The sequence below is a fragment of the Doryrhamphus excisus genome, linkage group LG16, assembly GCF_037039965.1.
Source record: "Doryrhamphus excisus strain RoL-2023G ecotype Guam linkage group LG16, RoL_Dexc_Guam_v1.1, whole genome shotgun sequence".
NCBI lineage: Eukaryota > Metazoa > Chordata > Actinopteri > Syngnathiformes > Syngnathidae > Doryrhamphus > Doryrhamphus excisus.
This window is the reverse complement of record NC_136372.1, coordinates 8,340,154-8,366,453: the sequence shown is the minus strand read 5'-3', so window position 1 is coordinate 8,366,453 and position 26,300 is coordinate 8,340,154. Positions and strand designations below refer to the sequence as shown.

At 41.1% G+C, this 26,300-nt stretch overlaps 3 protein-coding genes across 4 annotated transcripts; 1 reads left to right on the top strand and 2 right to left on the bottom strand.

The window, feature by feature from the left end:
* Positions 1–13,493: 13,493 nt before the first annotated feature.
* dhps (deoxyhypusine synthase) lies at positions 13,494–20,327 on the bottom strand. 2 transcript variants are annotated; one of them, XM_058050180.2, is made up of 10 exons: positions 20,185–20,327; positions 19,712–19,913; positions 19,468–19,629; positions 19,259–19,380; positions 18,046–18,142; positions 17,874–17,960; positions 16,761–16,866; positions 16,577–16,680; positions 15,866–15,991; positions 13,494–15,251 (listed from the first exon to the last, which is right to left on the bottom strand). In XM_058050180.2, exons 2-10 carry the CDS (start codon positions 19,904–19,906, stop codon positions 15,156–15,158), a joined length of 1,095 nt encoding a protein of 364 aa, XP_057906163.2. In that variant the 5' UTR covers positions 19,907–19,913; positions 20,185–20,327; the 3' UTR covers positions 13,494–15,155. The 2 variants fall into 2 exon arrangements, with proteins under 2 accessions (XP_057906163.2, XP_078653334.1); XM_078797208.1 differs by lacking the exon at positions 20,185–20,327 and having other exon boundaries at positions 19,712–20,145.
* Positions 20,328–20,727: 400 nt separating this feature from the next.
* Positions 20,728–21,641, top strand: LOC131103329 (guanine nucleotide-binding protein G(I)/G(S)/G(O) subunit gamma-7-like). The gene is made up of 2 exons (XM_058049490.2): positions 20,728–21,098; positions 21,212–21,641. The coding sequence occupies exons 1-2, from the start codon at positions 21,018–21,020 to the stop codon at positions 21,335–21,337; spliced, it is 207 nt and encodes a 68-aa protein (XP_057905473.2). The 5' UTR covers positions 20,728–21,017; the 3' UTR covers positions 21,338–21,641.
* A 403-nt stretch (positions 21,642–22,044) lies between these two features.
* Positions 22,045–25,506, bottom strand: fbxw9 (F-box and WD repeat domain containing 9). Its single transcript, XM_058049392.2, has 7 exons — positions 25,104–25,506; positions 24,884–25,031; positions 23,997–24,810; positions 23,644–23,792; positions 23,365–23,568; positions 23,221–23,286; positions 22,045–22,642 (listed from the first exon to the last, which is right to left on the bottom strand). The coding sequence occupies exons 1-7, from the start codon at positions 25,178–25,180 to the stop codon at positions 22,565–22,567; spliced, it is 1,536 nt and encodes a 511-aa protein (XP_057905375.2). The 5' UTR covers positions 25,181–25,506; the 3' UTR covers positions 22,045–22,564.
* Between the last annotated feature and the right edge of the window lie 794 nt (positions 25,507–26,300).

The following is a 26,300-nucleotide window of genomic DNA, read 5'->3' as shown; positions in this document are numbered from 1 at the left end:
TTAGCAATCTGATTAGCCAGCTAAACAAAATGGAAACCAGAAGTTGCGTCGCCCGTCTATGATGTCATCATTAGTGGACGCTGAAAAAATTTATAGTTTTCAATGCATTAGACAATTCTAAACGCATATAAAGTAAATTATACAAAAAATACTTTTACAACCACCACCACCTTCCTGTTTTTAGTCTTATCCCTTTCGTTCATCATTTACATATGTTTATATGCATTTCCGCACGTAAAACTATATAAACATGTTTTGTGTTAACCTTTTCTTTCTGGATTGATTTACATTTCTTATGGGAAAACCTGATTGATTCCGCCACATATTTCTGTCTCAGGTAAAAGCAAAGATTATCACAAGTGCAGTTAGACAACATTGGGAGTGGCTTTCCCAATGCTACTGTGAAGTGTACCTTTTTCAGGTCATTGTTCGCTCTAACCTCACCCGACTAATTACACTTGTGACACTGCTAACTGTCATCTCCATCAGGTTAAATTAGAGGGGAGTGTACACAGCTTGCACACGGGTTCAAACCACAAAAAAGACATGGAACCCCCCCATTCAGACTTATGACACTTAACATGAATGTACAGCCACATCATGATAGCCAATGTTATGTAGCAAACCTATAAAACGTGAATATAAAAGGAAGGTGATGTGGTCACATGCGTGTGTGTGTTACGGGCACAGTCGTTTCACTTGGCCTCAATGCATGTGTTGCTAAGAAACGAGCTTGTGTGTGTGCGTGTGTGTGTAAGTGGAATGCGTGACGTCTACAGGGGCGTAGTTGTCTGTACAAGACTTTGTTGTTCTCTCACACACACAGACACACAAAGGCTTGAGGGGAAGTTGTAAAGCCTCAAACAGTGCCTGTTAGAAGATTGTGTTCCTGGCCCTCAATGTGTGTGTGGGTACATTGGAAGGGTTCAAGGTGAGGATCACTAGGTAAAATATTACTACTTACTTACATACGAACAACTTGCAATTCTAACTAAATTCCCAAATAATCCACTTTAACTCAATACATTGCCAAGATGAATCATTTTGGACTTGTTTACTCTTAAGATTTTGTCATTTGAAATGCAGTAATCAAGATTAGTTAGTGGAAATTTGTCAATATGCATGCACACCTGCAGCAGGTGTCATCAATTCATTCATTCATTTTCTACTGCTTATCCTAACGAGGGTCGCAGGGGGTGCTAGAGCCTATCCCAGCTGTCTTGGAGCAAGAGGCGGGGTACACCCTGGACTGGTTGCCAGCCAATCACAGGGCAAATCTAGACAAACAACCATTCACACTCACATTCATACCTATGGACAATTTGGAGTCGCCAATTAACCTAGCATGTTTTTGGAATGTGGGAGGAAACCGGAGTACCCGGAGAAAACCCACGCATGCACGGGGAGAACATGCAAACTCCACACAGAGATGGCCGAGGGTGGAATTGAACTCGGGTCTCCTAGCTGTGAGGCCGCCGTGCACCTTCTTCAATTCAAAGTAATAAAAAATAAAGGTGATGTTTTGCCCATGCGTGTGTGGCTTTTCTCCGGGTACTCCGGTTTCCTCCCACATTCCAAAAACATGCATGTTAGGTTCACTGGCAACCCAAATTGTCCATAGGTATGATTGTTGGTCTATATGTGCCCTGTGATTGGCTGGCGACCAGTCCAGGGTGTACCCTTCCTCTTACCCAAAGACAGTTGGGATAGGCTCCATGCCCCCCGCGACCCCAGTGAGGATAAGCGGTATAGAAAATGGATGGATGGAGTCTAAACTAGGTCGTTTTCTTATAATGACTGAAGTCCCAGCATGTCTTGGGGCAGTTGATGCGTCGTTTCATAGCAAATGAAGTAATTAGGTAGATTTAAAAGGTCACCTGTTATCCAAAATGGACTTTTTGGTGATGTTCTAACAGTACTCTGTGCCCCTAGAGCCAGTTTAAGAGCACCAAATGAGAAAAGAAAGGGTCGCTTTTCAAGTTCAAGAAGCAAAAGCCTCTTTCCTCATGGGCATGGACTAGCTACGTTAGTGGTTCTCAATTATTTTCTGTTATGCCCTTCCAGGGGACAGAAATATTTTCACACACATTGATTTGAAATCCTATTGAGAAACGGATAATATTTATATATTTATTTGTACATACAGACTGAACTTCGATACTGAAACCAGGAAAATGCAACAAAATTGAGAGCCGTGACGCATACAAGCGTATTCAAGAGTGAAACTGCATGTCGAGTACAATAAATTTGTACATGTTGGCATGTTGGCATGCCCTCCCCCGACAGTTCATTATGTTCCTGACCCAATATTTCAGAAGCACTGAAGTAGGTCAACCTGCCTGTGTATACGTTCTCCACTTTGTTAAAAAATAAATAAATAAAAAACAGGCTTCACTACACATCTTACAATAAAGCCAGATTTCAGTTAGGTACATATACATGGGAGCGGCAAGTTGAATCATTTTGTTCTTATTCTTCAGTAAATAGGCTAACCTAGCATTACGGTGCTGTTAAATGCGATTGTAATCTTAACACTTCACCCTCACATAGCTATGGCATCTATTATGTAACTCAACAGGAGACACACGCTTGTGGCTGTACACAGCTCATTAGCATTAAAGCTAGTCACACAAAACGCTGTGTTCCAATTAGGCACTTTTAAACTTCCTGCATTAAGGCTAGATTAAGGCTTCTAATACACTATTGCTGGAACTTTAACACTTTTTGGGACGTTACTTTTGGTTATTACAAATAGCTCTGACAGAAAACTACTCGACACTGCTGGAGAAAGAGGTGGTTTTAGAACGACGCTCATTCCTGCCACAATTCCAACAGGAACCATATCTCTGGTCTGTTCTGCACATTTCCTGCCTGCTATTGACTCCGAGCGCCTCTGCTCATTTATTAGCGGCAGTGTGGCCAATTAGCTCCCTGCCCCCTTTCCTGTGGCGGTGCAGGAAAGGGTTGGGGGGGGGCGGGTTCGACACACAGAAGGGGAGGTGCTCCTCTCCACTGACATCGTCATAAAGGAATCCCCTGGACTAGGCTCCGACCCGCCTACTGGCTTACTCTCACCCACGTCTGGCTCCCAGACACACTCGCGTTCTCACACACACACACTCATACGCACACACACACACACTACACTGCTGGAGGACGAAGACTACACAGAGAGGTGACATGTGCGGACGACACTGGAGAGCGTACGAAGACAAAAGAAAGGAGTACCCATGTTCTCTCAGGTAGGTGCGACATTCACGTACGAGTGGAGACAGTTTTAGCGTTTTACGACAAATCTATACACTTCCTGTTGCAACCTGTTGACTACAGTAAAGTGCATGGCTCTCGTATTGTCTCGGGCCATTACAAAGGTCAGACAGGAGTAGTAGTTGCATGGATGTGACAGTATCTGTGTCAGTGAGCCAGTTTCAACTCCACCCTTCTGAATGACATAATTGACTCTCCTTAACCTGTTTGTCCGCCTTCCTGCACAAGCGTCTGCAAGCTGCTCTCGACATGACATCTTTCTGGCTACATAACCGACTAACTTCGCAGAGAAGCAGAGACGAGACGTCCCTTAAACATTCCCCTTATTGTTCCGAGGTGGGATACTAAACCTCAATTACGGCAGGGGTGTCCAAACCTTTTTGACAGAGGGCCGCATACAGAAAAATGTATAAAACATTTTTTGTTTATTAAACACAATGAATCCAACCCAATGTGGTTTAAGTACAAAATAATATATGTTTAATGAATAACCACGGTCCAACTGTGAACTTATTTTTCATCAAATATCAACAGTCACAAATGTTCATACGCCAACTTTTTCCACCGAAGGCCGCATAAAGGAAATGGGGGCACTTTGGCATTTTGTCAGTCACTACATTCAAAGCTATCAAAAACAAAACACTGATATCTTTGTGTCAGCTGTGATTTTTTTTCTCCCTATGGAGTTTTTTTATGTGTGGAATTTTGTCTTTAGAATATGCTATGAGTCGTTAAAAAGCAAGCTGCGGGCCGCAAATGGCCCCCTGGGCTACACTTTGGACAACCCCTGCGTTAAAGTAGGGGAATCCGGCAGCTACTTTGACGAGCTGGATCACATGAAGAGACGGGACAATTGAGAATAACATTTATGCAGGATACTGTGGAAATGGGAGCAAGCTCAGGAAAAAGGATGGCGTAGTGGAATAAAATGTGTGTGTGTGTGTGTGTGTGTATGTGCGGGCGCCATCCATTTGTGCATATGCGGTTCAGTGGCAGGCAGCAGGGCGGCTGTGGACTAAGTAGAGGGCTGGTGGCGCTGAGGGTGTATTGGCAACGGATCAGGCCTCAGGATAAAGTTACACACAAAGAGAGCACAAGAGTCCCCCAGAGACTCTCTTCTTTTCCAGAATCTTCATCTGGAATTCCCACAGATGAACGTCACCCAAAGCGGCCCACTGATTCCCTGCTGCAGTGTTTGAATGTCGTTGAATGTCACGGTCTCAGCAATAATTAGGCCCTCGCACGCAACATGAAATGAATAGGCTCGCATAGCCAGACGTCTGCTGCAGCAGGCGAGGGCGTGGTACGAGACACGCCAAGGTGTGTGGGCTCAAACATTTAGCTGTGTGAGTTATTTTATTTATTAAGTCACTCCAAACCAGGCGTGCAAGTCTTTTCAGTGTGGTCCCATCCCTCTTTGGAAGTGTTTGGAAGCATGCTTTGGGCCACTGATGACATCCGTGTTGCATTGAGTGGACAATGGAGGTCAGGATATGCTAAGCAGTACAGTACAGTACCAGTCTACATACACCTTCTCATTCAATAACATGAGAAAGTGTGTCTAAACGTATGTCAGAAGCTGAGAAAACTCGATGTATTTCATGTACAAACAGCCTGCATCTCAAGTTCATGTTATAGTTGACAAAGCAAATAGTTATTAGTGCAATATTTACTTTTTCTTAGCATTATTGTCACTAATATAGTGTGTTACCGTGCAACGTCTTCCCCATAACTTTTCATAACCACCTCCTTGCTGTTGAACATGTCGAATGTGCCGCACTTTGGACACCCCTGTGCTAAAACCAACCTAGCGTCGGTGATGCTAAGCAGTTAAATATATTTGAAGGAAAAATATTTGTTTTATAGTTACGCTTTTTAGCATTGTAGTAAGTAATATCATTGCTAGCTTGCCACTTAAATCGCGAAATATTTTTGATTTTTTTTCTCCTTTTAGTTCCTGTTTAGATATGCCGCAGGCGACGTTCCGCAAATGAAACCTGGGCTACACTTTAGACCCCAGTGTGCTAAAAGCCGGTCAGGATAAGCAGTTAAATACACTACACAGTTTTTATTATTGCAGAGAGAAATAAAGGGTGACATCTTGCAATGTTGTTGCACAATATTCCATCTTTGCTGGACTTGGAAAAAGAAAAGGCATTCTATAGTCAGACTTCCTACCTTAGAACAGAGGGATTCTGCTGCCCCACAAAGCAGAGAAAGGACATGGAGAAGTGGCAAGAACCTACTGCGGACGATATTTTAAAATGTTATATATAGTTATATATAATGTTGTATATAGGCCTTAATGTTGCAACTAAAACCTTATGATACATTTATCTACCACAAAGAATGACAAAGCTGTTGCTGTTTTTGGACGCTGCTCGTCCACACTAATCAGCAGCAGAGTCTTCATAAGGTTCAGCAATTACAACAAGCAAACATGGCGTATTTACACTCCTCAAAGGAAGAATTTACATGATATTTGAACCCCTGTGCAATGTTGACACTGCTTCTCCAACCTTAGACACAACTTTATGGAAATTGGCAAAATTGGTAAGAAGCAGATTGAACGATTCTTCACTACCATTAAAGTGCACAAGTGTTTGCTCTGTCAAGCTCTTCCCAGCACTGAGAGGTGTGAATGATGTCACATCAGTGCGTATTTGTGCTATTCTGGGACTTATGAGGCCAAGCGAGAAACCGGCAAACGTGCACACAACAGCCTTGGCTAACATAACCCTGTTTGTTTCCCTATAGTATTGTGTGCAGGCCTCTCTCAATGCAAATATGCGTGCGCAAGCCAGCGAGGTCAGCGGGAGAAGATATGTGTTGAAACAACAAGAGGCTTGAGACCCAGCTGTCTCAACAGAGGCTTTTCCACTTAAGCGTGTGCCCTTGTGTAAACGGCAAAGTCATAACCCGAAGAGGGAGAGACAGTCAGTGAAAACAGCCAGGGGCCACGTCTACACTCGGCGGTGCGTCATGTGGACCCATATCAACAACGTAGGACACACACAGTGACAACTGTGCCACCTTCAAGGTGTAGGGTCATCAACAGTGGCTTTTTTGTGTTATACACAGTAGGACGTTCATATGGAACATTTCTTAACTGTCATGGATTAAACTAGAACATTTCTCACATTTGACAGACAACAGAGAATTACTGTAATTAATACATGTAAATAATGAATAATCAGAGATTTGAGCATTGTAGTGCTCCGTCTGTCGATACGTACTGTTTAAGTCGTGTTTAACAGTGTTAGTTGTGAAAAAAATATATTTATGTGTTGTGAGGCGCCTGTGTCAATTTCATGGTAAGCATTAGCCATACCGTTTCCAGCTACATGCTATTTACATAAGCATCTTATGTAAGTTAGTTCTAGGGTTATCATCACCTTTTATCACTAGCCCCCTTCTGTGGGGAAATAAGAGCAATTTCACAAAAAAGCCAAAGAAAAAGGAAAACACGCTTGCAGAGTTGCTCAACTTAAAACACTGAATGTCGATCAGCAGATTTGCTCCTGATTGTGTTTTCTGGCTCCATCCCAGTGTGGCCACTTGTTGCTTGGCAGGACTTGGACAGACAAAATTGTCAGTCATTGTTATATTTGGCCCCATTTTACACAGGTTTTCTTGGCAATGTTAAGCAGAGGCAATCCCGCTGTCCCACAAAGCAGAGAAAGGACAGAGAGACTCGGCAGGGAAATATTCTAAAATGTAGCACGTTCATTTTCCAAATGAATCACTACTGTATGGAAGATGTGAATGTACGTTTAAAGGACAATGCAGAACCACACTTTCCTCTCTTCCGTGCATCAGGATGCAAGACTCTGGCAAAACGATGAGCCGAGCAGAAGTTTACGACACATAGTCAAGGTGTCCCGGTAAAAAGAGATGGCGAAACATCGCATGTCAGGCTCCACGGCAAACTAAAACAGCGAGACATCACACAGCAAGCATTTGAGGTGAGGTGTTGGACAGTGTGCGTCATCACAGGAGAAGGGAAGGAAGGAATGAGCCCATAGGCAGGACCAGCTTTTTCGAAGCGAGGAAAGGCGATGGAAAAGATGAAAAGGCAAAGAAAATAAGAGGTTTGGGAGGAGACAGCTTGATAATGACGTCTTTGATGGGCGCTGGGACCTCAAATGATCCACTTTTTTGGTTTGTTTGTTTAAAAAGGACCAAGTTAAGAAATTAAAAGCAGAAAGAGTGCAAAAGCATACAGAAAAACATGGAGGGTCTTGAGTTAAGGTGCTTTTTCTTTGGCATTTTGTGATGCCAAAGTGAAAGTGATGTCAGGAAAAAGGAAAAGTGTGATGATAACCATAGAACTAGCTATGTATCAAAAAGATGCTAAAAAAATGCTAATATAAATAGTATGTCGCTGACAGTGTAAACATAAACATTACCAAAAATCAACATATATACGTATATGTCTGTCAGGAATATTGAAGTAGCAAGTTTTACTTTATAATGGTTTTATTTACTTTTTAAATGAACAATTTTGAGAGTTGAAAAAATGTAAGCTAAAAAAGTAAACAACATTCAGTTTTTTCCATTCCTACTTTGCCCCGACACTATAGCTAGACCATTATTTGTCATTTATTTTATGTTTGCGTGTCAAAACATCTTTATAAGGTGTTCCATGCAGCTGATACTGCTATTTAAGGAGCTTTTATTTCCAGGCGGAAAGGAGACTGGTGATACAAACAGTCCAGTGTGTCCCCTATGCACGCTGCGCTCCACATCCCCATAGACAGGATCAAACTTATTTTAGCATCTGGAGTTTCCCCAAAAGTGTCCCACTGACTCATACCTTGTACATGCTGCCTGGTAGCGAATGCAGAGCAGGACGGTGTGGATGTAGAGGCATTTTGGAAAAACATTTCCTAATGCTAAGCTAAGGTCTCTTTGGTGTGTTGAGGCAAAGATGAAGGCTATTAAGAGGGAGTGCCACTTCCTTCTAACCAAATTCTCCATTCTGTCATTGAAAAGCTATTTTTATAAGAGGCCACGGGAAGTCTGGGAGCTGATGACAAACACACATACACACATATACACATATACACACATACACACATGCATACAAGGATGCAGGAACAACGGCCACCTCCTGCTAAAATGTGACTATCAAGGCAGCGTCTCTGTTGACCAGGGGAATTCCTGGCAGAGTGATTTTTGAACACTACAGACTGAATCACATTGCCAGGGATTTCCAATGGCTGACATGGGGAAGCAACTCTTCGTTAAAACACACCTCATTGATTTGAATACCGACAAGCGAACACACCCTCCTCTAATGTGGCCGTGCGGCGACAGGACTTAGCCCACATGTGAACAGTGAAAGTCCGCCATGTTCACAGTGGTTAAGTTCTGCCGCCACGGGTATGTGGCCTGCAAAGGGAGAAGGGTTCAAGGTCACAGTCAGGCGATGCCCATGCTGCTCTCCCCAACAGTGATGCCAAAATGGACTGTATCTGCTCACTGCAGGCAACTGCCATGTTAGTGGAGTGTGTTGTGGTCCAATTTGAACTCTAAAATGACGCTAAAAAGCCTGATTTATTGGGATGATAAGGCCATTTACTGGCAAAAAATAGGGAGACATATGTTCATTCATATACACTTTTGTACTAAGAAACATTAATGTCATACTCAAAAGTAAAAAAAAATGATAGAATGACAAAGTCAGTGCTGGTAATATGTTTAAAAATTTTGAAAAATGTCTGATATTTATAATTTATAAACATAATGAACTGTAAATTGACTGTAAATAAAGTCCTGTATTTCTCAGTTTAATTTTTTTGAATAAATGTTGTAGTCCTTCTTTGTTAAAGTCCTTCCAGGAATATATTATAAGAAATATCATGTTCAGTCGTACCTACTTTACATGTTTGAATTTTTGTTTTGCTTTCATTGTAATGATGTGAAGTACAGTGTTTGGTTTTCTTTTTAACATTGTAGTATGATTGACATTTAAAACAAATCATCACAAATTTATGACCGTGTAAAGGTTAATATGTTTGAACCTCTTTGAAGTGATGACAAACTATGGTAAGGACGCATGCATGTTGCTGTTAAGACTCCTCCTAACATAATTTAGTGATTAACGGCTTCTGTGATATGGTGCCTATTCATTGGCTTCAGCACATTGTCGGGCTTGACGGATGACTCACGATTGTGTTATGACAAGGTAGGGTGTATGTGTATGTGCTGCGCCTACTTCATGGGAGCAGGTAACGACATCAGCTCAAAGAGCTTCACTATGCTACATGTCGACTACCTTTTTTGTGCCTGCGGGAGCAAATATAAATTCCTTTGAAAGTATATACAGTATGTAATACCCTCCTGGGCCGGTCTCCTGTGCCTGCTGTGCTGATAATCAGTGTGTGACGTCGGCTGGCTCAGTTCAGCAGGAACAGGGGCTTGGTCACACTTAAGCGCACACACACACACACACACACACACTTCCTTACGCATGCGGTCTTCATATTAACAGAGTAACATTTTAATGTATTAAATGTATCTGCTATTTTGTTAATGCATAAAATGTGTTTACATATTATTTAAGTAAAACTGTATGATATAATAATACTTCTATTGACTGTCCAATTGAATGGATGCCTTTATATAATATGAAAATAAATCTCACTTTTGAGAATATTTATGTGTCAGTGGTGTGCTTTGTCAGTCACAATCTTCCACAGAAATCTCTGCAGGTCTTCATATAGCTAATGAAAATGATGTGTATTTAACTTGACTCACAGTCATGCAGCTCGTAGGTGCTTATTCCTGGCTTGAGGACCCACTGAGTAAGTACAGTAGGTGAAACCATGAGAAATGTTATTGTCATATTGAAACTTTTTGGGGAATTTCTCTTTTTTGTGCTTTATAAAGATAAACAAACAGATAAACAGAGAGTAATCACTACTGCATGTAACAAGACACCTATGCTGCATACAAAGACCGCTATTACAACACGTCCACCAAGATTTTTTTAGGTTTTATATCCATGCGGTGATCAAGTAGTAACAGGTACATTCATGATAACATTGACGCATTTTGGTCCTTTCAAGCATTATCGGAATGTCCTTCCTGAACGCATTGATTTCACATAGCAACACAGAAATGGACGTCTACACCTTGCATTAACTTTTCCAAACTCAAAAATAAAAACACAGCAACAGTGGCAGTAGCTCCGATATGTAGCCTTACTTTTTTAGTAGTGGTCTGAGGCATTGTGAGCACAGCGCTGGCCAGCTAGTAGCTAGCCAGTGTGTTGTGGAGAAGTGTCAATACGCCAGTAACATTGTTCATCAATGTTAATAATGTCGCTGTGCCTTGCTTAATATGCACATCACATTATATCTAAATAGGGCGTTGTTAGCGCTTTTTGGAGTCGTGTTCAGAAGGCTTTATCGGAGGAATAAATGTTTCCCATTACATGCAGTAATGAGCTGTCTGTTTTTACATCTTTAGAAGGCACCGACAAGAGAAAGATTTGTGTTCATGTCTCATAACAATTATGGATAATGGGCAAAATTGTGCAAAAAAAAAGTGCACAGCCATGTTAATGAAAATGAAAAAAAAACTTAATGTAGCAGTAAGAATGTTTTTTGTATTGCTGCAGGACTCCCTCTACAGATGTAAAGCATTATTTACAGTACCAAGTCATAAAAGGTGGTGACATGGGGTTGCCGTGGCTACAACCAAGCCACAGTGTAGTAATAATCACGAGACTTATATTAGATAGCAAAATGACTCTGGCACATCAAGGCGCGACCCTGCATAATGGAAGGCTTCTATTGTGTCATTTTTACTGCCTCTAACGCAGGACTGGGCAAACTTTTGACTCCCGGGCCATACTGGGTTAAAATATTTGGCGGTGGGGCCTCTATATATAAGTGGCATCAAGCAAAATGATATATTCGCTCACGATGCAACAAAACAAAAAAAAAACATCCACAGCAAGTTAACAGATCACATAAGTCAGCAAAAAAACGCTAAACCTAACACCTAACTTAAAACTGTTATTTCCTAATGCCTGCAAGGTATGCTGGGTAGTCCAGCTGCAACAACAATACGAACTATGAAAAATAAAACATTGGCTATCAAGATTATACCAACTCCTCCTTGTTTTCTTCTCCGATGACCTCAAAGTATTCTGCAATCAAGCAAAAATGCGACAAAACACGGCAAACTTCATGGAGAAAGATTACCACAAGCTACCAAGCATGTGTTGCGGCAGGACTATCTGAGTGCTTATTGGCATGGGTATTGCACATAGATATTTGTTTAGATGCCCACATGGGCCAGTAGGATGGTTACTTTGTGCATCGTGTGTTGTGTAGTTTTCTGACTATTTGGCAACTTAAGCATGCCACAATAACACTGCAAGTCATGTTCCCGCCTACACTTTCCATGTTAAAGGTTTAAAAAAAGGAATTTGGAAATGCATGGTGGGCCGGAATAAGACGCTGGGTGAGCCTGATTTCCCCACTCCTGGTCGAACATCATACACTTGATTCTATTGTTGTACAACATGTGGGCACAAAACCGATATCAAAACCAATCAATCAGTGAATGTTTGTCCTTGCAGCTTGGTTTCGCCATCACCCACCCAAGTCACAAAACCCGAGCTGCGTGAGTCAGATCACTTCCTGATTCTCAGCATGAGGTAGACGGCATGTTTTGAAAAAGGCCCTCCTCCCTCACATACACTGGTGTACCTGCTAATGGACAATGTGTTGGTTCCCATGGTAACATAACAGGTCAACAGAGGGGAGACAAGACAATTGCCATTTTGACTGCAGTGCGTATCACACAGATAATAAACACAAATAAGAGGGGGGAGGAGGGGGAGGTGGTATGAGCACTGTCTGCTGTGTGCAGATGCCGCACGACATTACCATTAGCATAGCGTGACTCCGACTCACAAACACACTTAGCATTGATTACAAGTTACTACCAGATTTTCATCTGCACAAAATGAACGAACATCTGGCATCCCAACATCTGAACAGTTCGCAAAACTAATGTTAAGAAGGGAGTCTTTTTATTATTCAAATAAGGTACTGTAATGTACTTACTGTATCTATTACTGCATAATATTCCTGGCAATTTTTACAACTTTGAATTGTATTTATTAATTAATTTTCTATGTGTATTTTCCTTTCATCTTATTTATTTATATTCATTTTATACTGAACAAGTTACATGCAAACCACAGAAAACTTTTTAGATTTTCCAGAATCTGCACCTATTCCAGCTGTATTTCTTTTGATTTGTACTTCCTGCCAAAACGGCCTGTTTTAATTTATTTTACCCACAGCCCACCTCCAAGCATGCCATCTCCGCTGTGATTTGTCACACTGCCAAAGTACTTCCTAACTATAACCCACAAAAGGAAGTCCACCCCTCTGTGACATAACAAAGGGGCAGGTTTACCACGCCCTTTCAAACCGAGTGTTTTGAGCCATCCCAAACTTTTTTCAGGGCTCACTTCCAAATGTGCAAACCTCATTATCTGAAACTTTGGCATGGTTTAACACGAGAATACAACATTCTAACTACACTTATAGGTCAGAAAAGTGGAAAGGGCATAATAGGTCCCCTTTCACCTTATCTTAAACTTGATATTAAGTTGCAGGCAGAAATAGTTTTAAAAAAAAACACTTCTAAAACCGTACAGTGTATGAGTAGGAATGTCCCTGGTATAGTTTATCAACTAAATCTGACCCCCCCTAACATATTTCTATTCCACTGCTATACATATAACCCAGCACCACTGCATTGGGAAAAAATGTGCACTCAATCCATAGGAAATGGGTTGACTGGAAAGTGGGAAAGGAACACCCAATTTGTGTGTACATGTGTGTGTGTGTGTGTGTGTCGCATTTTGGGCTCAGGTTTTGGGAAAGTTGACTGTGTCACAGTTCCTATTCCACTCATTTCCATCAAAAAAAGAAAAAAACATACAAGCGTGGAAAATCTGGTTTTGCAAACATACCGCAAAAAAGTGTCCATGATTGGGCTTTTAAAAAAACAATAAAAAAAGTGAATAAGATTGTTATGAAAACAATATGAGGATACGGGAAGCGTGATTAGGCACAGGAACTATTACTGCCACAACAGCAGACTGATTTATCTCAATGGGAAATGTCTTCCTCACCATGACTTGATTATGTGGTTCTTTGGGCAAACAGCAGAGAGCAAGAGAAAATGAGTTTGAAGTAACTGTATGTCGTCTGGGCGGGAACAAATTCAATCAACCAAAGTGAAGAGAGGTGGTCCCAGTTGTGAATTCAAGCTGAGAAAATCGCAGTTTGCTCCTCTTTCGTTTATTCAAAACACAAAGTTCAAGGATTTCTTGCGATTGAAATTCAAACATGTCTTTTTTCTGAGATGTTGAAAGGCAGCACATTTTTTTCTCCAACACAAGCCCAATGCCATTAGTTGAAATACAAAGCTACTTCATGTCCCTTCATTTTGTCATTAAGACTCATGTATTATTCACTGAGGTAAAATCCAAAGCCACATCTAAGACTATGTCCACACGAACACGGATATTTTCAAAAATGCACAGTCCCACCTCAAAACAGTCTCCATCCACAAGAGTGAAGCTTAAAAAACAGACTGTTCACTTAACAAAAGTCCAGGAACCATGGTTTTTTATTGCCCGTGCGTAAGTCAATAACTTAGTGTTCTGTTGTTTAAAAACAGAGAATGACACAAAACAAAACCCTCTGTTTACTAAGAGTATCAAGATTAAAACGTAGTTAAATTTCTCATTCACAAAAACACATCTTGTGAGCACTAAGCCTGGGACAATAATACATGAATTAATTCATCACACAAGCAATGAACATGAACTGGCCTCGATATATTGCCCTGTGCAAATGTGTCCGTTTTCCTCTCTCGGCTCCAAACAAGAGAGGGTTCACTGTGTGTACTGGTTTCAGCAACTTGGCACAACTTAGTCTCTTCGTCTCAGTGGGTGGAGGCGGGGCTGCTGGCATACACACAGTGCTGAAGGGTGTAGCCTTGTGAGGAGCAAGGCTAGATAACTTAGTCGAAATTAAATTAGTACATTGCAACATATAGTCATATGCCTTTTAGATGTTTAAATTGTACTTTTCTTAAATTAAAATCTCATCTCATGAACCGAGTGTCTCATGACACCCCTACTGTTTACTCACTCACTCACACAAACACACACAAGCTGGACTTGATTGATACCATGAGACAAGATTGGATTTACTTGATTGAAAAACTCCATTTTCCAAAAGTTTTTATTAAGGACAAAACCCTTCATTTGTGTTCGGAAGAGAAAATATAGGTTTTATATCCGTATTTGTGTGGACATGTCCTAAATTAAAAGTTTATTTTATTCCTCCTTAGGCCGGGATTTATCCATCTAAAAGGTTTAATCATACTAAATGGTAAAGTAGTTATATTATCCAAACAAATAAATGTGCAACAAATAAATGACTAGGAAAATGCTACTATTCAAAACATTGTGAATTAAAGCATTGCATGTGTGACTCGTGATATCTTCTGAAAATATCCAATTTTCCTTTCAGCAGTAAAAAAAAAAAACGACAATCTGACATCATGATTTTGCGGTTAAGATAAGGATGCGTGCGTGCCACAGCATGCGATGATGTTATTTCAGCCCTCTGAATAAGAGTAAAACTACTTGTCCTAACAAGTAATTATTGTCTGCGTCAAGCAAAGAGACATCATGTGGTCTCGTTTCTACATGGCAGCATTGTTCCCACAGGAATGCTGCGGTGCTTGGAAAAGTTTACCTGGTGTAAAAGCAGAGGGAAAGTGGCTGACTGTTGTCTTTAATAAGACAAAGTCCTGGGCTCCTGTTTACTTCTGTCCATTCATTCCATGTTCTTGCCTGCGGTTAGCTTGTCAGCGTGGAGAGCGAACGTCTCGGCCACAATCAAGGGGAACACCAAGGAGGCATCAGCGTATACCTAAGAATAGACACAACAAAATGCCACGTTCATAACAAATGATCTTATCATGACATCTCATTTATGAGAATGCAATTAGTCCTATCTTTTAGTCCACAGTAAAGCCCCGTGGCTGGTTCTTTTTTTATTTGCACCATTGGCGCCCCCTTCAGGCCAAATGAATACCTTACACGCTGATGCCAGCAGTAATGCTTAAGGCAACTCTTTACAAAGGCAGGTGAGGAGCGCAAGTTCAAAAATCTGGTAAAAATCTGCTAAGGGAATTTCAGTTATTTATAAAGGCAGAATGAATACATTTTTAGTTACACACGTCACTTCCCGGGTCCAGGCCCACACAAGTCACAGATATTACACGACATATGACGTCTCCTGAATGTCTTATATTTCTATTATTGTTCATTTAGCCCTTTTGTATGCTTGGAAATGCTTCGTTTAGACCAACAATACTTACAATTTGTTAAACATGCATATTTTTACGAATAATAGGCCATATTCAAGCACAAAATAGTTATTAACCGTGATAGAGTGAGGGCGCAATGTTGGAACCACGATGGAGCGAGGGGCGATAACGTATTTGATAAGAAAACTGGTCTTGCGAGGACCGAAAGCGGTACCTTCACAGGTTTGGCATCTGTTCTGATCTTGCCCCAGGACACGGCCTCGTCGGGTCGGGCACCAGAGTCTGAGCCGTCAAACTCCTGGCCCGTGTTGACGTACACACTGTAATCGGCACCATTTCTCTGAAAAAAAAAAATTTAATCCGTACACATGGGTGTGAGCTTTAAATAAGCGATGTACAAATTGTTTAGTGTTGTGTATTTTCAATTTTCATTTTAACATTTTGCACTGATACTGAAAGCTATGTCAGGATTACTATTTTGGTCTATTTGGGTGCCTGAACAATTAAAAATGAAAGACCTTGTGTGTACATGTTTGCAAGTTGGGTTGCCTAGTGGCAGCAGGAGGTGATCTGTAACTGCAAATTGATGCACACTCACACTACCATCATCTTAACAAAAGGTTAAAAAAGCAGCAGGGTGTAAGCTTTTATGCACACATGAAGAAGAAATACATCACCATAGCCTGCTGAGTTCTGAGAAATAAGTCGATGCGGCAGGCCACAGATGACACAGATATCCAACAGTGACCCATTTCATGCTGCCTTTTGTTGCATAGGATTTAAATCAATACAACACTGAGGATTGTCTCTAATGCCGTTTCAATTGCGAATTATTATGCATTTTTTGATCCTAACTCTTTTTTTAAAGCATGTGTTGGTATTGCCGTCAGTCTACTTGTGTTAGAGAGCAGAAGAGGGTAGTTACCATGAGATTGGCATTGGCTATATGATGCTTGACCAACCCACCACCCAGGATGATCATTCCTGTTTTGTTGGCATGTACCGCCTGGGTGTTCAACCTTCGTATATCTATAAAATAACATGCACACAGTTAGAGAAGCTCATCAAACAATAACACAATCACCTGTACAGTAAATGTAGCTGTTAACCTTCCACGATGTCCAGGACAAGGCCAGGGCTCTTATACGAGTGGAAGTATATCATATCACCAAGGGAGCCATCTGTCAACGCGGGACTGAATACTGGGATGTTATTCTAAAGTCAAAGAGAACAATACCAAGGATATCAGTTTCACATGAGCTGTACTTTGAATACATGAATATACTTTCATTTATGAATGGACATAAAAGTGTTGGGAAGTGAGGATGGGGCTTCAATGAGAAAGATAATTGGAGAGAGGCTGTTATTGCCAAATTGTTAAACTCATTACAGTCATCCCTCCCTACATCACAGTTTGAACATCGCTTCCTCACTCTATAGCAGTTTTTTAAAAATTCATTAATTAATAGATGATCGCTATTTTGTGGTTGACTATGGCCTATTATAAATCAAAAATATTGAAAACCAACGTATATGCAGTATTCTACACTGGTCACTCGGCATCAGTAACATTACATTGATGAGACATGACATTGTACTACATTACCTTATGAGTGAAAAAAAAATGTTGTCCTCGCATTCCGTGTGGAAGTGGTAAATATTTTGGTTTCTTATTTTGTTCTTCCCCATTCATTTATCCATTCCCCACAGCTTCTAGTTAGCTCGCTAGCATGCTAGGTTTAAAGCGGAGGCCATCTTGTGTCCCTGCAGAGATACCATAGCCTGCGTGTAACAGCTACGCAATGTGACGCAAACAAATAATACGAGTGTTAAGATCCTTTGGGGGTGTTAATAATAGTAAAACCTGTATTTCGAAGGTCATAAACAGGTTTTACATGCTCTAACAACAAAATATTAAATTTATTAATATTAAATCCTACTTTGTGGGATGTGTTACTGTGTTACTGTTACTGCAGTAACACAGCCAGTGTTGTAACAACGGGTAGGAGCAAACTACTCAGCCAACATTTTGGGCGCCATACATGGGAGGCAAGTATAGAGTGCATGAGGTAGCAAACCCAACATCTTAAAGTGCATGCAGAGGTAGGTAAAGCTAAGTCAATGTTTTTTGCATTAATACACCACTATAGTTGACACGGTTCATTGAATACTGGCATCACCTGGAGCATTTAGGGTAGTCCTGAAAAATACCGGAGACTCACCTTGTACGCCCAGTAGTAGACTGAGTCAGTATTATTGATCTCCTTGCCAAGCCGGTGGATCATTTTAGAAGGTGTCCAACGTGCGCCCTGTAATCATTTCAATCGCAATAAACAAGTTATAGTAATTAGTAGTAAAAGAGTATTAGGTAACTGGATAATTGGGCATCCTCACCTGTGTGTTCTGCTCCAACAACATCTGGTCCAAGATGGGTATGAGCCAGTCTTCAAATTTACAGTAGTTATCATTGGGCACCAGTAGGTTGCCAATCCTTGAAGACAAAGCGTGGAAGGGAATTTGATGCATAACATTAGATTAGACCAGTGAGGACAATCCTGACTTCATCAAGTACGGCTTTGCAAATGGAGGAAGCGAAGCAGAGCCGTGAGCCCAGTGTGTGGAGTATTTTACCCTTCTACCCGTTTTATTGATTGATTTCATTGATTTTTATTCCGACTCCTTTTTTTGTTAAAAGTAAAATCTAAATATTGGTCTTTTTTTATTAATACGCCTGACTTAGGCCTTTACATTTTTTTTGCTTGATTTGTTCCATGAATTAGCAAAAGTTTAGATTAATAGTTAGATTAAAACTTTAGTTTAATAAAAATCTTTGTGATGATCACATTTTATCATGTCATGTTCATTCATTCATTCATTCATTTTCTACCGTTTATGCTCACAAGGGTCGCTGGAGCCTATCCCAGCTGTCTTCGGGCAAGAGGCGGGGTACACCCCGGACTGGTCGCCAGCCAATCAAAGGGCACATATAAACAAACAACCATTCACACTCACATTCAAACCTATGGACAATTTGGAGTCGCCAATTAACCTAGCATGTTTTTGGAATGTGGGAGGAAACCGGAGTACCCGGAGAAAACCCACGCATGCAAACTCCACACAGAGATTACCAAGGGTGGAGTCAAACTCTGGTCTCCTAGCTGTGAGGCCTGCGTGCTAACCACTTGATCACCGTGTAGCCCATCATGTCACGTTATTATTCATTAAATTTTATTCAGGTTTTCGCTTGTTAGCTTGTTAAACAGAGTGGATTTGGTTAATTTTGAAAACAAATTAATGAGCTCAATTAAATCTATACAGTGTCAATATTTAATTGGCCCTGGGCCGCTGTGCACTGAAAAAAATTGGGCCTCAATGTCAAAAAGGTTAAGAATAGCCCTGGATTAGACCATTACTTCAATGTACACAGCTGTATTATTGCAACGTACCGTCGCAATAATCAGACGGATGTAGTACTCTTGACATTGCAAAAATATTGGTGCTTCATCACAGAAACATGGATTATTCGTTTTGTGTAATTAAAGATTCATGACATGGCCTCCTTCCTCATAGATGTAAACCCTTGTCTCACGAACCCTCATTTACTCACCTGTTGATACCTCTCAGGCGAAGCTCCTTGCCAGGGAGGCTGAAATCTCCAAGGTATGTGTGAGCCAGACACTTGATCAAGTCCTCCTCGATGCCACCTGCTGTGGTCACAATCACATCCACCTACCCAAAAGGCCAACAAACTCATCAATATATGCTGTGTGTAAAATATACCAAATGATATATAGCATTGATGATTGAAGCACATACCATTTTGTGTTCTACCAGGTATCGGATACTCTCCCTGACTCCAGAGCTGATCAGGTTTGAAGTGTATCCCAGGAATATAGTACAGCCTGGTCGGCGAGGTGCATCACCTGATGCTTTACATTCATTTTCCTCTGCTGGAATTGGCTCGAGGCGCTTCTCGATCTGGGAATCATTCGACACTTAACCACATTTACACATCATTCCCTACTTATAAGAGCTTGAGGAACATCGCCAGCATCCTCACCATGCGGTTGATTTCTTGGATGGCCAAACCGAGGCTGCTGGCCTGGAAGCCTGTGGTGAGGTAGGACTTCAACACAGCCTGGAGATCAAGTCCCTGGTTGAAGTCGTAGCCTCTAATTTTCGGTAAGTCCTCAGGTAAGTCGCTGGTGGTTTTCAGCACAGCCTCGAGAGCTACAGAGGGGGCGTGTTCTGCCATTCTTCACCTAAAACCGACAGGTGAAGGTGGGCTAGCTACAGATGTCGTATTCGGCTACTACAACCAGACATTCGAGTGATGTTGACGTAGCTACATGTATTCCATTCGTTTCAGAAGTTTAACCCACCCACCCTGATATAATTACACAGCGTGTTATTTCAACTGCGTGAGAGGCGGAATATCACACTTCCGGTTCATAGACAAGCTAACAGCTTGCTCCAGTCAAACGCAATTACCAATTCCAATACAACACGACAACGGATAAAATATTAACATACCTTAAAAAGACATATGCAAACAACGTGTCGAGGACGATTATGTCTTTCATCACATAATAAATATGACCATTCCTGTAAACACCACATGTAGGTGACCAGAAATGTTACACTACGGAAAGCGGAAATGGACACACTTCTTCGGAGTGTGTTCAAATCAGCTCACTGCCGCCATCAACAAATGGAGTGGCGTGTTAGTGTATTACCCCCAATATTTGAATTCAAAACGCCAAATCACATTAGACACAATTCCGATATATTTTCTAATAGGTTTTAATTTTTATTTTAGTAAAATAAAATTGTAAAAGCTGAATCTTTTCTGGATGCTTAGCTTCCATCCCAAAATAAATAAAAACATCATACAGAAACATTAATTTACAAATTGCCCAGGTCAATATGAAATATAACTAAGAAAAACAAATAGATAAATAAATTTGTCTACCCAATTCTACCTCTTCCGAGATTCACAGCCATGTAAATAACATTAGTGCTATGTTTTACAATTATACTTTTAGATGTTAATAAATTCAGGAATAGGCCAGAAAACCCTCTTTAAACCAAAAAGAGGAGTGATGTATACAGTATACAGAATATTTAATGAGTAAACCTGGCCATTGTATTAGAACGTTCATTTTTTCATGATGGGCGTGATCTTTGTGACCTTTAGGATGACCTTTAAAAGCAGCATTCAAAGGGGCTCACCATTCAGAGCAGTGAATAAAACTGGAGTTGGTTAAAAGAGGAAGCTTTTTAAACTATGACCAAACAGAACCTGTTCACAATTGTTGTGCTTTTTTACTCTAAAAGGACATAAAATCTTTTGGGTTTTTTTAAAAATGAGTTGCTGTAATAGCCTCGCTCAGGTGCAAAAACTGGTGGAGCAGCTTCGGGTGGAGGCAAGCATGGAGAGAATTAAGGTATGTTGCAAGATTCCATCATTCTTTTTAGAGTAATGTCATTGACACTGACAAAAAAAACGACACCTTGAAAATGTTACATGCTTGTGAAGGTTTCTCTATGTGTGTCCTAGATCTCCCTCACAGCAGTAGACTTGGTCCAGTACTGCCAGGACCACAGGCGGAGTGACCCTCTGCTTACCAGAATCGCAGCCTCCTCCAACCCATTCAAAGATAAGAAGACCTGTGTGCTGCTTTGAGACACCAACATACTTTATTCTCTTGCTTTGTTGTCAATCTACATCTTCTACATCAGTGCAACAAATGTAATGTGCTTTAAACGTAATTATTTTCTGTCATGCCATTGAGGGACAGAAATGTTTCTCCTCCTGTCCCCAAAATACTATTGAGAAACTGATTATATACATATTTGGTGTGGCATCTGTAATGATGCAGACTCTGCATCAGTCCTGTGTGATGAAGAAAGAGCTGAGCTGAAAGGCAAAACTCTCAATTGTATTCTGTATATTGTACATATATTGTATATATATTGTATAATGACAATAAAGGCCATTCCAATTGATATCGATCTGGTTTCCCACACTCACGAGAAACTCGGAAATAGAACCACTGCTCCTGGAAAGGAGCCAAATTAGGTGGCTTGGCGTCTCGTCGTGCCTCCTTGGGAGATGCTCAGAGCAAGTCTGACTGGTATAGGCCTCGGGACAGACCCAGGACATGTTGGAGAGACTGTCTCTCAGCTGGCCTGAGAACACCTTCGGATCTGCTGGGAGGAGTTGAACGAATTGGACAGGAAAAGGGAAGTCTGGACTTGCCTGTTTAGGCTGCTGCCCCTCCGACCCGACCTCAGATAAGTGGTAGAAGATGGATGGATGCTGTGAAACCTGTGTAACCTTGGAGCTTCTAATAGACAAAAGACAACTTGGTTTCTTTGGACAATCTTTATTGATAGAAAAAACTGCCATGCTGTCATGTAAAAAAAAAAAAAGCATTGAGTGTTTTAATCTAAGAGAAGACTGGCAAAATCAATGTTAAATACATAAAGTACATAAGTACACCTGCACAGTGTTATGAAAAAACAGCATAAGAGCTGTGAATTGATTAACATAAGAGATGTTTCTAATATTTGTATTACCTTGTGTAGCACATGTGGCGCTAACAAAGGCCACAACAAATTGAACATCATCTTTCAAAGTGCAGAATAGCCGAGTCTTCTCGTGGCTTTTATTACATTGTACTGGAGACATGTGCATCACTGTTACATTATACAGTATTATTATTATTAAAGTGGCATTATAAAGGCAGAATGTTTGTGTGAGAAAATTGTGTTCCAAGAGTCATTACCATAAATGCCACTATACTGTAATCTCTTTCAATACCAGACTGACCTCTTTTGTTATTTTAAATAAAACTGTCAATGTAAGTTGTTTTCAGTTGTGGTACTGGAAGGTTTGGCAACTTCGATTTCATGTCTCTCTGGGCCTCCAAATTTCCACGCCCATATCACCGGAGGCAACAGCAAGGATTCCGGCCTCCACACTCAGCTGGCAAAATAGCAGAAGGGAGGGAAAACATAGGAAAAATATCATCATATGGCACTCGTTTAGGCACACTTGACACCACCTGAAGTCTGGTAAGTAGTATGACTGCTTTGATGATGCTTGGAAGAGGTGGGCCACACACGAGCACGACGTAGATGAGTTGTGTGATTAATGTGATTGTTCCTCTTGTCAGTTGTTAATGATAACAGCCACTTTAGATAGAAATACTGTACATAAAAAGACGTGAAACAATAAGTCAGATCCGACAGTAAATCTAATGTGATCGCTCCTCTTACCCATTCATGCAACGTGCCACTTTACAAAATGAAAATAGTAAAACTCTAATCAAAAAAAGCAAGGCTAACAGTACACTTGTGTACCTTATGTGATCACTCCTCCCACCAATTAATGATAACCATGACACTGCATAATAGAAACACACTGGAACCCTCAGATATTTGCAATTCACCATTCTTGAATCGGAAAACTTATGATTTTTTTTTAATCAAAAAAAGTTACTAATGTGATCCCTTTGCATAACAGAAACAAATAAGCCATGAAATCAGTAAGGCTAAACTCACCCCTGAGGCTCCAGCTTGGTGACGCAGTGTGCATAATGTCTTTGGAGGCCCACAAGGGATGTGCACCTGAGGGAAAGGAGAGCTTAAATTGAGTTTATGAAGTTTAGAGTCTACATACATAAGTAAAGAAATAAGATCTCATGCCTTGACGGTACAATCAGAGGAACATGTGTAGAGACTTCCAGGTGACTTATGAATGCCGGTCACCATAGCTGTGTGCCCCACATCGAAGTGCGCCATGGATTTTAAGACTCCTTCCTGCAAGGAGAAGGAGTGGAGCAAGCCTTTGTGGTCTCCACCCCACACCTCATTGTCACTGTAGCTCATGGACCGCAGGTAGGAGCTCAGCTGGAAGACAGTGGAGACTATTGGAGGTCATCTTGCACAGAAGTCTTTCATTCCTAATGTGTCAGTTGCACCTACCCGAACTTTATTTAGGAATTTGTCAGCCCGGCGGTCGTAGACAGCCACTGTGCAGTCTTTACTCGCAGAGATCATGTATTTGTCATCAGCCGCCAGACACATGACTGCGCTGGTATGGAGACGGAGGCTTTTCAAGCAAGAAAAAGCAGCTGCGTGCAAAACAAATAAGTGGAAATTACAGATGCAAGCACTTAATGAAATATAGTCTGTAAAAGAGCTCTATCTGCCTTTATAAAGACAACCACAAAGGCACTTGTAGAAGTAGAACACAAACCTGCACCAAGGAAAATGATCCTAAACATTAAAAATAGCAATCCAGTGCCTAAGGTGTCATTAATGCAAAGTCGTTTCACCTCTCGGGTCGTATATGCTGATCCTTTCGTCAAATGTTCCAGCCAGCAGAACATCTGGCAGACAGGTCAAGCAGAGCACAGCACCCCCAGCGTTGATCATCCCCTTCTCTGCTCCAGAGGCCTGCAGGTCCCAAAGCCTCACCGTACTGTCCAAGCCTCCCGAGGCCAGCAAGGGTCCCTGGGATGCCAGACACCACACCCATCCCTGGTGGGTGCTGAATGTGTGGCAGCCTAACAGCGTGTGCAGAAGCATACTGCTTGCGTCTGCCTGCAGTTTCCAAATATTAACGTTTCGATCTCTGGAGCCTGTGGCACAGAGAGTTCCATCACCACCCACCAGGAGGACTGAGTTGACCTGGGCAATGTGGCCTGAATTCAGGGTGAGGCGCTCAAGTGCTCGGGTTGGGCTGTGATGTTTTGGTGGTTGATGCTGTTCTCTTACTACATGGCTGCCATTATCCTGATTATCAAGAGCACCATTTTGTTCAAGTAATCCATCTTCTTCTGGATTTTCTCCCAATCTCTGCTCCGGTTCTTCAACAAGTTCACCAACCAATCGTTCATCAGCACCATATGCATCTCTCTCAGGCTCCATCTCTCCTCGTGCCTCTATCCGTTGTTGCTGCCTCTGGTGTTCCTGCTGTGCCATGCCGGACCAGCAGGTAATCAGTTGCTCCATCTCCAAGCAAGCATTGGGCCAGTCAAAGTCTTCCCTCAGGCCCACAGGAAAGCTAGCTTTTGAGCCAACGAGTCTGTGAGCCCGAAGCTGCCAGGCAGTGCTGTCCTTGCAGACATTACGCAACGCTGAACAGACCTGAAAGGAGGCAACATTAGTAAAGCATTGGTGCTTTTATACAGTATATTTTTTGCCACATTTTCCAACTCACATTTGGCAGCACAGAGATAACACAGTGAGCAGGAAGGTGTGAGGCAATATGGGTCACCATCTCCCACGGCAATGACAACAAGCCACTGGCCTCGGGAGAAGGACAGGTGTCAACATCTGCTTGAAATGCACAGCCACTTTCGAGAGGACTGAAAGGAGAGTTATCTAAATTAGGTATATTATATGAACAGTATGATCATTACAATTATAGGTAGTCTTACCTTTGCTTCTCTGGACCAGAGATATCGTGAGAAGGTCCACTTTGTTCCTCATCATAAGCTACAGGCCTTCTGTCCATCCTAATTTCATCTGTATCCGAATCAGCATAGGCGTGTCTTTCACGGCTACTACCTTAACCTAGCCTCTTTAGATAGCTGTGTAAGCTTTGTCAGCTAACAACAATGCGATTTTATAAAACTATCATACATTGCTCCACTAAATAACCAAGGTGAAAACAAGCAACCACATGACTCAAATGTATTGCGATAACGTTACCGTCAAATGGCCCTAATGGAGTACGACGTGATATAACATCAATAAATAAAAATATATATATATATATCAGCGAAATATTAACGCCTAACTACCTCCAGTAGTATGCGCAAAACAGTCTCCTCCGCTGTGAACATTAACGGGCATACATGCAAACTTACTTCCTGTAACGTGACGTCATCAAAGTGAGACATTTTTTATAAAGATGCTTGAGATCATTAAAACTAAGTTAAATAATATCCCCCGCGACCCTCGTGAGGATAAGCGGTAGAAAATGAAATATCTGCGTTTAATCCATCCCTCCAATTAAGACTTCTGACTTAATGGAGAAAACTGTGCTAAAAATGAACATATCGGGTCCCTTTTCACTAATCACATGTACTATACTTGACCTATACATAGTGCATGGACTAAAGATATATAAATTAGAACATGCACAAAATTCTGAGACATTGACGAGACCGTTTGTGATGCAGTTAAACACGCAGTCAAACTGATAGAAAACAACTTTTATTTTCCCCCTTCAACAAAATTACTACATCAGATAACCCACCTTGCACCACAGTTAAGCAATAAAGGGCAGATGAAATCCACTCGCCAGCCTTGATATCAGATTGATACAGCGAATGAATGAATCGATTACTTTTTCCCCTTAAAAAAAAAAAAGGTATGCACCAAGCAGACTCCTTCAGTCAACCACCACATCCAAATGTGATCATTTGATGCAATTCAAATGGTCCACTCTAAAATGATTATTTTCTTTAAATAAAAAGAATAACAAAAAACTTTTAAAGTCCAAAAAAACATTTGCGCATAGATTGCACAAAAAAGTAAAAATAAACAAAAATAAGTTAAAAGCATCAAAATAAAAAAATAAAAATATTTTTACCTTCTGCTCACCTAGCAAACAAGTGATGTCATTAGTC